The sequence below is a fragment of the Podarcis erhardii genome (assembly GCF_964252035.2).
Source record: "Podarcis erhardii genome assembly, chromosome: 10".
Classification (NCBI taxonomy): Eukaryota; Metazoa; Chordata; class Lepidosauria; order Squamata; family Lacertidae; genus Podarcis; species Podarcis erhardii.
Window position 1 is genome coordinate 57963212 of NC_138500.1, and position 12576 is coordinate 57975787.

Consider the following 12576-nt stretch of genomic DNA (forward strand, 5'->3'; position numbering starts at 1 on the left):
CTTCCCCGCACCCCTCTTGGAGGTGAGCACCTGGCAACTCTAGGCAGACTTCCCGGCCGGGTCTCGACCCAGCTTTTTCAATAAATATACGCCCGAAGTAACGTTTCATTAGTCCTGGTTTTCTCAAAACCAGCTCCCCGGCTCAGGCGGGGAGACGCAAGTCTTTCTTTCCCCGACTGTCGGGGGCAGAGAAAAAACAACAACCAAAAGCAATTTCCTTGTCTCTCTATCTTTCTCCAGCAGTCCCAGAGGGGAAGAAAAACCCGACGGCTTTCTCTGGAGGGAGCGAGGGAGAAGCGCGGACCGCCGTCGAAGTGCATGCAGAAGAAGGGCGGGCGGCGGCGGCGGCGCGCCTCACGGGCGGTGAAGCAGCATTGACGGCGGCTGCGGCTGCGGCTGCAGTTCTGGCTCGACGGCGCTTCGCAAGGGAGCCAAGCTGGAGCCGCCGCTGCCGTTGGTGTCGTGCAGTTTGCGGACGTGCTTCTTGAGGTCAAAGTTCCTGCAGAAGCCTTTGCCGCAGGTGGGGCAGGTGAAGGGCTTGGTGTCGTTGTGGGTGTGCATGTGGAAAGTTAAGTTGTACACCTGGTGGAAGGCTTTGTTGCAGATATTGCACTTAAACTGCTTCTCGCCGCTGTGCGTCAGTTTGTGGTTCTTGTAGTTTCCTATTTGATGGAGGGGGGGGGACACAAACAACAGGGCAAGGCGCTCAGTGATGCACGTGGGGAGACCCTCTCCCGTCCCCCAAGCACACACAGCCTAAGCGCGCGCGCACACCCACACCCACAAGCCCCGCTTCAAACAAACAAACAAACAAAACAACACAAAACTAGCTCGGGTTAATATCTTCGCTTGGCATTCCGGAGTCCATTCCGTCGAAAGAATTCAAATTCTTTTAAGTTTTTCTCCTTAAAAACAAGAACGAAACAAGCAATCGAACGAAAAACCACACACTCAAACACACAGACACCAAAATCCAACGAAACTGAAATCTTGGGACGCTCCTGGTTAGCCGATTTGTGTGCCCAGATCCAAAACGCTGCTTATTTGGACAAAATTCCGTGAACTGACTTCCAGAGTGACTTTCAGGAACCGGGGTACTCCAAATAATAAAGCGGTTTAAATCCCTTTCCTCTTCTTCTCCCTCATCCAAAATAAAATAAAATCGTTAGCCAGCGAAATCAAACCGCTTTAGGGTGGATTAAATTAGGACTGGAATAATCCACAATGCGGTACTAAACAAAATCTACGATTTTTATTTTTAAAGATTTTCTTCCCAAATAAATATTTAAGATGGGAATGTTAATTCCATGCACCTCTGCAAAGCGGAACCATCTTAATCCGAAGCGGTGCGTTGTGGATCCTGGTTTTCTTTTTGCAATTTGCATCTACAAACAGAACCGCGCAGAATATTCGGAGTTTACTCTTATAAGACTCCGGTTAACACTTGCAAGCCTATAGTTCGTTTATTTGGAAATAAGTGCCGTCGAGCTCAACTGGGTTTACTCCCAGGTAAGAGTGCAAGACATCGCTGCCTTGGGTTTCAATATTATACAGGCCACCTCACAAGTAAGTCCCACTGGATTCAGGAAATTGCGGCCTTATTTCTAAGCAAGCCCACGGAAATCAGCGGCACTTATTTCCGCATAAACCTGCACAAACTAAGTTGTTAATCCCAGTTATCCTCACAATAATAATTGCAATCGTTCTCGCCTTTTTAAATCCACACTAATGCTTCGCCCCTCACCCCAATTAAACAGAAGTGGCCATTCGAGAAAAACAACAATTGGAGAGGCTAAATAGATATCTCTCTATATTTATCTTTTGCTCCTGGTTTTCTATAACATCGGGGATCCTCCTTCCCGCAACATAACTCTCCGAGCTCACACAAACAATAATGCAGGCGTAACATTTTAGACACGCTTAAAAAATATGCGTTTGATATCCGTTTTTAAATTTTTTTTAGCATATTCGTTTTGAGCATCGGATACGGGAGGAGAAAAGGGTGCGCGCGCGCGCGCGCTGAAACAACAACGACGCCATCGAATGCAGTGTCATACCTTTTTGGTGAAACCCTTTCCCGCAAAACTCGCAGACGAAAGGTTTGTAGCCCGCGTGGATCCGCGTATGCGTGTTCAGCGTGGAGCTCCGGTTAAACGCTTTCCCGCACTGGTTGCATTTATGAGGCTTCTCCTGTATTTTTATTTTTATTTAATTTTAAGGAGAGACAAACGCAATCAAAAGCCAGTCCGTTTTGCAGCTTCACTCCAAGCGGGGCACAATCCTGGCTCTCCCCCCCCCCCAGGACAGCAAGAACTGGGGAGGAAGGTGCTGTTTTCGCTTGGAAAGAAGATCAGCTTCCTTTGCTACCCGAGAGGGCCTCGTCCTGTAAAGTTTAAACTCTGGCAGCGAGCGCCCCTCAAGTCTATTGGAGACTCGCGCGGGGTTGCGGGGAGGGAGGACACCGAAGCTGGAACCCGGAGCCTAATCGCGCTTGGTGGGATGTGAGTTTAGTCGGGCTTACTTCCGAGGAAGCGTATTTTAGGATGGTGGCCCTAGTGAAATAAACAGCCGACGGAAAAGTGGGGAAAAGGGAGAGCAGGGGAATGTGGAGAGGTGGCTGTCTAGGGGACATTTCCGAAGCACTATTGTTGGGGAGGTGGGAAAGAAAAAAACCTAGTATTTCTCCCCCCCCCACGCCTGCCCCCCCCTCTCTCTCACACACACACACACGAACAGCTCGCTTTCCAGTTACTGCCTCCAGAAGACAAACATTCCGCACGTCGAGGAGGCAGAACAATCTAACTCAGACAGCGAGAGGCAGATGCTGGCCAGTTCGATGGACCAGGGACGGGAAGGGAGGAGGCTTGCAGAGCCACGGCGCGGAGCCGTCGGGTGGGAGCCGCGCGTGGCTGCTGGCTTTGTACAGGCGGTCGGGAAATCCGCGCGTTTGCGGGGCGCAGAGCGGAGGGAGAGCGAACTAGCAAGCGACGGCGCGGTCGGTACCTGGGTGTGGATGATCTTGTGGCGACAGAGTGTGCTGGCCTGGCGAAAGCCTTTGCCGCAGACCTTGCAGACAAAGGGTCGGGCTCCCGTGTGCACCGGCATGTGGCGCGTGAGGTTGTAGTGCGCGTTGAAGACCTTGAAGGGGGAAGGGGAGGGGTCAGAAAGTGAAAGCAGAAAGAGACAAGAAACGCGATTAGAAAGGGTGCACGAGAAAGCCAGCGCAGCAGCCGCAGCAAACAGCAGCCTCGACGGCCGCCTTGGCGGATCGGATTTGGGAAAGGGGCCGGATGCAGCACTTGCCTTGCCGCAGACCTCGCAGGTGAAGACTTTGGGCTTGGCGCTGGGCGAGCCGCGGCTGAAGTCCGCCCCGACGTTCTTGAAGGGCAGCTTGTCGGTGGCCAGAAGGTGCGCGGCGGCGGCGGCAGCTGCTGCGGCGGCGGCGGCTGCCGCGCTGTGCAGCTGGGCGTGCGCCAAATCCTTGAAGGCCGGCGTCGGGTATTTGTCGGGGCCGGGCTGCAACACGTGCAGCTTGTTCCTCTCCGCCAGGTAGGCCTTGGGCGCCGTCGGGGCGTGCAAGGCGGCGGGAGAGGAGGCGTGCAGCGGCGAGCCTAGGAAGTAGGACGCCACCGGGTGGAGGCTGAGGCCCGAAGGCGGCGGCGGCGGTTGCGGCGGCTCGGTGGCGCGGCTGAAGTAGCCCAGGGTGCCCAGGGCGTGGAAGGAGGAATGGTTGACCACGCGGGGCCGGACAAGCTTGTAGTGCTGCTGCAGCGGCTGCAGGTCCCCCGACGGCGGCTTGAGGCTCAGCGCACAGCTCAAAGACGCCGCCGACGAGGAAGAAGAGGGGGAGGGTGGCAGCGGTGGGTCCATCGGGGGCTTCCTGGACTCCGAGCCCGCCTTGGCTAAGGGCTCGTAGGCCAGCGGCACGAAAGGTATCATGCAAGGGATGGAAGATGCCAGGCTGAGCGCCGCCTCCGCCTGTTGATGCTGCGGCTTGACGTGCTGCTCGGCGCTTTTGGGACCCCCTCCTTGCAAGAAGTGGGGCAGCAGCGGCAGGGCTTTTGGCTCCGGGGCCGTCCGGGCCATGATGCGCTCGATGGAGAATGCCAAAGGCTTGGAGGCACTCAACATGTTGGCTCGAGGAGCAGCCAGGCTCTTGGCAGCCGTCGGGGGGTGCTGCTGCTGTGGCGGCTGGCCGCTATTGTTCATGGTTGGCCGCTCGCTTGCCTGGGCGCCTCTCCAGCTGCCTTTGCCCCTCCGCAGCCCGCTCACTGAGCCGAGCCGACGGAGCCCCGCGCGGCTGCTGCCACCCGCGACGCCTCGTCCTCCGATGCCCACACCAAGCCCACCGCCGCTGCCGCCCTCGCCGTTTCGCTCGCCGTCTGGACCGCCTCCAGAACCGCCGACAGCTGCCTCTCCATCTCGACGGCCGGCGGCGGCACCAGCCTGCGCATCCCGACGGACTCGTGCCGGCCCATCGCCGCCTCTGCGCGCCTTTGGCGGGGGACGGTCGCCCCTGTCTGCTCCTCCTCGCCTCTCTCCCTCGTTTTCTCTCTCAATGGAAAGTGTTGGGTCAATAGCAGCAGCCACGATCCCGCCAATCGTTAACTTCCAAGAGGAGAAGGTAAACTAGATAATTGCTCAATTCGCTTCCAACAGGCATTAGGAGGAGAAGGGGGGGGGGGAGGAAAGTGGAACCCCCTTCCCTCCCCGCTCCCAAGATCAGGAGGCTACTTTCCATTGGCGCCCGATGCTCCTCCGCCTCCTCCCCCCGCCCAGAGGGAAGGAGGTGGGTCTCTCCTCCCCCTCCGCCTCTGGGTCTCCCCCTCCTTCTCCTCTCTCCTCCTATTATTCCCAGTCTCCTTACCTTACACAGGCTTCAGAGGCCTCCAGATCAATGGTCTTGTTTGCCTTTAAATGACATCATCTTTTCCTTTATAATCATAAAAGGAAAGACAATTCGCGGCGTGACCTCTAAATCAGGGAAATTGGGGGGCCACAGCGATGGGCTTCTCTCGGACAAAGGAGGGGTAGTTGCGCTGCCTGCTTGTCAGTTTCAGCCCAGGCCGACATCCCCGCGCTGCGCACCTGGGCGCGCGTCTTGGCTGCTCTGCTTCTGCCCCGGGTCTGCTCCTTCTTTCCTCCCTCCCTCCCTTCCCTCCTTCCTCGGTGCCACTTCGGAGGTAGTCCTTTGGACGCCTGGCCTTTTGACAAACGCGCCGCCCTTTCCAAGAAACAAAAACGCTTCGCTTTCCCGAGGAAAAGCGCGGGGCTGTCGGCGGCGGCTGTAGCTCCGAGCGGGTGTTAGACGGGGCGTCCCAGTGTAGACGGGCAAGCCGGATGCAAAGGAGGAAGCCGTCGGGGAGACCCAGGTTTCCGGAGCATTGAGGATGATGGCCTCGCCCAAGACCAAACTTTCAATAGCTATTCAAGCAAGGGCGACCCCAACCACTGCAAATTGGGGGTGGGGAGAGACAGACGGCAAAATGCCCAGCGCGAAAACCAGAGGTCAGCTCTCCCAGCGAGAACTCGGGAGGCTACAGTGAGAGATCACATTGAAATCAACGAGGAAGAGGTGGTTCCCCCACCGCCGTCGATTTTGATGGCTCCAGATTGCTCACCCAGCGAGTAAGGGAATTTCTGGAGTCATTTCCCCCACCTCACCTCAGACTGGGCTTTCAGTCCAACCTGCTTTCTAGAGGCTGCTTGTTCCTTCAAAGGAACCTTTCGGAGCTTTTGGTACTTTTCAGAGCTCCGGGAACAAACTAGCGTTTAGCTTTAAACCAGTTTCATCAACCAAACAGAAACCATGCGCATTCTCTTAGGTTTAAAAGAGAAACAGATCCCGGTTCTCTCGCTTGTGAGTTGCTAAACGTAGCCAGCTCCGGCTGAATGGCGGGAGCGAGCGAGGCTTTGCCGTCGGAAGACACCCTCCACCCTTCAAATCTGGAAGGAGCCCAAGGAAGTGAATTGCAGGGCTATTACAGGGCCGTTTCGGGGCAAATTAGTTTGGAGCCTCTCCGCTTTCAGATGATCCACTAATTAACGACAAATCTCTCTTTCGGTCCCCGGGGCCAAGGGCTATGTAAACAGGCCGGCGAAGGCGCGGGCCAGGATTTCCTCCTCCGAGAGGATGCAAACGGGCAGCAGAATGCGGGTTTGGCGTGTGTATTAAATCCAATGTTTCCTAATAGCTTCACAGAATCCTCAGCACAAAGGAAAGAATTAAGAAAAAGAAAACACCCACAGATTGTACTGGACAAAACAAACAAACAAAAACAAGCAAACCACCAACCTATATTACAAACGCTCCAAAAACGATCGCGACGCATTAAGCTTTGTAACTCAAGTGGGACTAGAGAGGCTTGGAATATTTCTTTCCTTTCCACATACCCGTCCCATGCCCACCGCGAATGGCTGGTCCCGTGCCCCACAGGAGAAATGCCGGAAAGCTCTTTCCGGGTCCTTCTCTTTTAAGGACATTTGGGATAATAATTCTATGTATTCCTTCCTTCCTTTACTGCATGCTTACCCCACCCTTTGTCGTCAAGGAGCTCGAGGGGGCGCACATGGTTCGCCCCCTCCTCATTCCATCCCCACAACTAGAATACACGCAACCACCATCGTCAGGCTGGCCTCTTAAATACATCACAGCAGAATCCCCCTCCCTAACTTTTAACTGCACTCGCGGGCAGCTCCGCGTCAGCTAGGATCCGTCGAAAGACCGTGCAGATCTAACAGACGCGGCAAGCCCTCCCCCCCCCCCCGACGCCCAATGAGTCCTGGATTTACTCCCTTCCAGCGGGGAGGTGGGGTTTTTCTCCCTGGGATCCCTTCCCCACAGCAGATGGGTTGGCGCAAAAGTTCTCTCCCCCAAGGGAAGCTCAGGTTCCCTTCCCTCGACCCCCGAGGCAGACGCCAAAGGGGCGCAGTTGTGGCGCGAGGGGGCAAACCAGGCTGGTTTCAGCGTGAAGGTGAACCGGCTCACCTGGGCGACAAGGAAACATTTTGGTCACTTATCTCCCTCCTATTATATTTATCTGTTTATTATTTAATAAAAATATATTATCTGCCCGGCTCCCCATTTACTTCTGGGGCACCGCGCCGCGCCCTCCATCAATCCCCCGCCGTCGAATTTTAAAGGGGATGGATTCGGTCCCTCGCCTCCTGCGCTCCAACCCTCGTCTGGGAACTATTTCAGGCGAAGCTTTCGCTTCCTTAGCGCCCCAACAGCTGGCTTGCTCCTGGTCTTTCTGAGATCGACTTTTCTCTGACATGTGTTTGGGAGGAGGCGAAACGACACACCGCGTCGTCGCTGGAGCGTAGGAAACCGGGTCCCAAAGCGGCAATTACTGGCTCTGCCTTTAAGACAACGCCGGACTGAGGAGGAGTTTGGGCAATCTAGCGCCGGATTCTGGTTTTACAGTGAAAAGAAAGAGTGTGTGAGAGAAAGAGCCAGTGAGTAAAGAGAACAGACTAGGCTGAAATGGAAAGTGTCACCTGGAAGGGAAAAGATCTCCCTTTCCAAGCCGAATTCATGCTACAATGCAGCGTTACTTCGGAATGCTTCTCCGAAGCACTTCTGCCCTTGAAACTCTCCAAAGTTAGGCAACAGCCCTAAATGCATAAACTTGGGAGGAAGACCCTCCTGGAAGCAGATGGGACTATAAGGGCGTAAGATCGATCTGCGCGAGTGTGCAGAAGTCCAGTCACCCTTGGTCATCCTAAGCTGGTTGATTGAAAACGAAATCCTCTTGCGTTCCGTAAGAGCTTGGCAGTATAGAATTGCAGCTGGATCGTAGGCAAGTTTGTGTAGAAGTTCAGGCCCATCATGTCCAGCCCGGTTGGCTCTCAACCTAAAGAATCGCAGCTTTCTGCATCGGAGAAACGGCTTTGGTTTTTCAAGGCACCACAACTATAAAACGTTTCCATCTTAAGCTTGTTTCCTCGGAAAAAAACGTCTGCCGGACTGCTGCGCGCTCGCTCACCAGTCAATCCGTTTGCTCTCTTATCCTAAAGCCGGCTCTTTACTGTATCTCGAAGTACGTGCCCATTGCCCAGAGTCTTGAGGAAGCAAATGAGTCTGACTCATCAGTGAAGACGTTTTAAAGAGCGTCCCGGTCACCACCAGTAACATCTATCCTTACAGTTTTGCTAGAGAATCCGGAGAGAAACGTAGCGCCAGATTCTACCAGAAAAGGCCCAGAGAAGGATTGCTTGGCAATGTGCTTTCTACCCAAGCTCAAACCAGGAGCGGGTCGCTTCTCCTGGGCAGGCAAATCAGGCGAACTCCCAAATCTTCTTCCAAGGGAAGGAAGAAACGAGGGAGGAAGACCTGAAGCCTAGGCCAGGGGTGCTTAAGGTCGCAGAAAAACCCTCCCCCTTTCAGGGAGAGAATAATTCAGGCCCCACCTGCACTAGACATTTAAATCAGTATCATACCCCTCTAAACAATCAAAGTTTCCCACGAAAAATCCTTGGAACTCTAGTTCCTTAAGCATGCTGAGAGTTGTCACTCAGGAGACTCCTATTCCAGTTTCCCAGGGTGCTTTAACATCCCTCTTCCCAGGAAATTCTGGGAGGTTCTGGGAGGGGACTGGGTAGTTCTGGGAGGGGACTGCCGCACAACTTTCAGCACCCTTAACGAACTACAATTCCCAGAATTCTTGCGGGGAAGCCGTAGCAGTTTAAAGCTGTATGATAATGCTTTAAATGTCTAGTGCAGATGGGCCCGTGTTAAAGCGAATCTTTTAGGAGGCGGAAGGGATGATTTCAGACTAAAGCGATCTACTTTTTTTATTTTAAAACAGAAAGCTAGAACTGCCCAGATCCACCAAGTGGAGTTTGGTGCAAAAGACATACACTTAACAGAGGTTCCCAAACTGTAGCCATTGGCTAGGCTTGCCATACCTCAGGAAAATTCCTGAGATGTCCTAGTTTTCGGGTGTAAAAATGGCGTCAGGGGAAAATTTTGCCGAATTGGCAAAATATCAGGAAAATCCCGATGGAAAAAACAGCGCAAGCAGCTTCAAAGGCATAATATCACTATTTTTTTGTTTGTTCCCAAAAATAAAAGCTCAACAATGTCGGTGGTTTCCTTAAAGAAGCTCAAGAATTTTACTTTTTGAAATATGGCAACCTACCATTGGAACACGAGACAAGCTTCACTCAGGACATGCCTGTGAATTTAGGGGCGAAGACAGTATTGCATTTTATTGTATTACAGTTTGGAGTCTACAATTATCTGCAGTGTATAAGAAACTGAAGAAGCACGGACAATGCAAAATCGCACAGCATGTAACAGAGCGCATTGCCGCGGCTGCTACAACAGGCAGAAAGGTCCGTCAAGACCAGGGGCGCCGACTTATAAAAAATATTGGGGGGGCGGGGCCCATACCGACTTATAAAAAATATTGGGGGGGGGGCCAAGACCTCCAAACCGCTGCTGCTGGGGGAACGAAAGGGGCCCCGACCTTAAGTGAACCTGTGAGGGCCCGGCCTTTGTGGCAGCCGATTGGCTGCCGCCCTGGGCGGTGAATATTAATGAGCTAGGGGGAATCCCCGCTTCTCGCGGGGCTGACGCCAGCCCCGCGAGATTGTTGATGGGTCGAGAGCCCGCAACCCCACCCCCTCTCTAGATCGGGGTGGCTTTGTTTTTCTTAAATTATTGGGGGGGGCAGAGCCCCCCCAAACGAATTTTTGAGGGGGCTCGGCCCCCTCAGGCCCCATGGACTCGGCGCCTATGGTCAAGACCCCCCAGCAATTTTCAAGTGGTTGGTGGGGCAGAAAGGTCTGGGAACCCCTGACTTTGAATGAAAGAAGCCTGAACGTCGGAATTCGTTCTGAGTACTAGAACTGAATTGAACTCCCAGCCCTTCAACACACCCAAATACAGCCTTTGTTATCCGCCCCCCTGCGCCTTTCTAAATTACGTATCTTATGTAACCTAGAGGGGGAGAGAAGAGGAAAGCAGCTTTATCTGCGCTCCACATGCAGACCGAGTCCAGCCAGATTGACTCCGAAATAAGCCCCAGTGAGCACAACGGGTCTCACCCGGCCAGAACTAACATTCTCTTGTTGCATGGTTACACGGAAGTTGCGTCTCGCTTTACGCTCTCTCTCTCTCTCTCCTGCTTTTCTTGCTCACTTACGTTTACTTGTGGTCGAAGCCCTCTCCCTCTGGGCTTTTCATTAGCAGGCAAACGCATCGCAACCTCAGGGCAATATCTGAACCCAGAGGCGATTAGATCGCCAATATCACCAAAGGCACGAGCTTCGCGCCGCTTCCCATCGCGGGCAGCTGGGAATCCGAAGGAGCGCGCCCCGTCGAGTCGGAAGGGCCGCTTTCTGCCTAGGGTGTGGGCGAGACCTCGTCTTCCAAGGGGGTAACCTGAACTTGACATCTACGCTTCTGGTGAAGGATCGCATAACCGCCTTTTCCCACTTGGTGGGGGCATTCCCCCCCCCTAAAGACAGCGCGGATAGTGGTTAGAGCGCCTGGGAGAGCAGGGTTCAAATTCCTACTCGCCAGGAAGCTCACTGGGTGACCTTGGGCCAGTGTCTCAGCCTAACCTACCACAAAGGGTTGTTGTGGAGAGCGGGAGAATCCTGTACGCCCCCTCGAGGAAAGGTGGGATAGAAATGCAGTCAATAAAAACTATTAAAATAGAGCAGGCATAGGCAAACTCGGTCCTCCAGATGTTTTGGGACTACAACTCCCATCATCCCTAGCTAACAGGACCAGTGGTCAGGGGTGATGGGAGTTGTAGTCCCAAAACATCTGGAGGGCCGAGTTTGCCTATGCCTGAAATAAAGGACGTTTCTAGGATTTGTAGAACCCGAGATGTGAGGCAAATGGGCAAGGCCCTATTCTCATTTGTTTAGGGAGAAACTTTTAGCTGTTTGTATGAAGTATTTACTTTGCCCCCTCCCAGAAATAAAAATAAATTCCGGATGCCCGTGCCCAATTCTAATCTTCCACACAATAACCTTGGGCTATGGCAGCAAGAGGAAACTTTCTGCAAGGTTCCCAGCCTCTCAGCGAGACAGAGGAGTGGTGAGGTGGGTGGCTGGGTATTTATTGTCCCCCCCCCTTTGGAAAGCCAGTTCCACCAAAGCAAGAAATAGACGCCTTCGCCTTCTCTCAAAGTCAAAAGGCAGCAGAAACGCACGTCTAGTCTGCCGCGTCCACGTCAAAGAGGAAATTGGCAAGCCTGAACGCTGCACCTGAACTCCATCTGTCCAGCTCAGGGAAAGAATTGCTCCCCTGTGGAAGTGTATGGTGAAAAATAAGTCCTATCAAAAGCAGCAGCAAAAAAACAAAAACAAAAAACCCCCAAGAAAAACACCAAAACCCAGCGCTGCGTGCGCTAAAATATGTGTATCTGATTGTGAAAGGCGAGCTGAATTTACGCACTTGCATCTGAGTTCTAGAATAAAGGTAAAAGTAATCCCGCTGTTGCAAATAAGTAAGAGAGAGAGTGTGTGTGTGTGTGTATTCCCCCCCCCCTGCAGAACGTGTGAGAGTCCACAGTGAACCGCCGGCCCTGTTACTCCGATCCAGCTGCGGGAGAGAGGTCTGCGCTTTTGACACGGTTTCACCTGCCCCGGTTGATCCAGGCGCGCCTTCGGAGCGCATCAACGGCTGTCAGGCCCAGGTCGCCGGACGCGCGTTCGCAAAAGGCTCTGAAACCCAGAGAGGATTGAAAGGCAAACTAAACAGAGCCGATGCAGCGATTGCTGCGCTTTTGGAAACCCAGCCCCTCACGAACCACCTGCTAACCAAGCCGGACCACAGAGCCTGCAAAAGACATCTTTCCTCGGGCGCTTGGTTCCGCGTAAGCATGAACTCAGACTTGCAGCCGGCCGGAGAGATTTAGAGATTGGGCTCCAGACAAAGGGGTGAGACGGTGGGGGGGGGGGGAAACCACACGAACACACACAAATGACGATCCACGGGACAATAAACTTCAGGACTTCCATCCAGTGTACAAAATAAAATGGTGTGCTCATGAAAATGTGGATGGCACTAAATCACTAAGTCACAAATGCTGAAGCGTGGACAACAGAAATCGGCCCTGCCAGCCCTTATAGAAGAACCAACATTCATTTTCCTCTGCTCAGGGCGCGGAACATGTCACTGCCCTCCAACGTTTGAAGGCATCATTTATAATCGTCATTCTCACTCGGATACCTATTTAGACATATGGGCTACTAATTTATGTTTCAAGTCAGAACTGATGGAATATTCCCATCGTTAATGTCAGCTGACACAAAAATCCTGCTCTATTTGTAACGATATTTGTTTTTTTTAAAAAAAATAATGTTAAAGGGGGTCCCCAGTGCTTTTTTCTGGAGAAAAATGTGGGGGAACTCACCAATAAGTTTGCTTATTACCAGCCCAGTGACAGTGCCAGACCAACCACCCCCTGCCAGTGGCGAAATGTAAGATATTATTAATAATTTGCATTAGAAATTGTCAAAACTTTGATTACAGATATGGGTGGATTTTTGGCTCAGGCATTGGGTGTATATTCCAGCACCCCCAGGCAAAATAAATAAATAAAATAATTATTT

General features: G+C 53.0%; 2 protein-coding genes across 2 annotated transcripts in view; one reads left to right on the forward strand and one right to left on the reverse strand.

Annotated features, from left to right (window-relative positions):
• Nucleotides 1-272: 272 nt before the first annotated feature.
• Nucleotides 273-4209, reverse strand: FEZF1 (FEZ family zinc finger 1; the record flags this gene model as incomplete). The annotated part of the gene is made up of 4 exons (XM_081878020.1): nt 273-662; nt 2058-2190; nt 3004-3138; nt 3304-4209. 4 exons carry the CDS (start codon nt 4207-4209, stop codon nt 355-357), a joined length of 1482 nt encoding a protein of 493 aa, XP_081734146.1. The 3' UTR covers nt 273-354.
• Nucleotides 4205-12576, forward strand: part of LOC309350850 (uncharacterized protein) — a 29623-nt gene continuing 21251 nt past the window's right edge. The window contains exon 1 of the mRNA XM_081878147.1: nt 4205-4624. Coding sequence (XP_081734273.1) covers nt 4208-4624 — 417 coding nt within the window. The 5' untranslated portion in view covers nt 4205-4207. The remainder of the gene's footprint in view (nt 4625-12576) is intronic.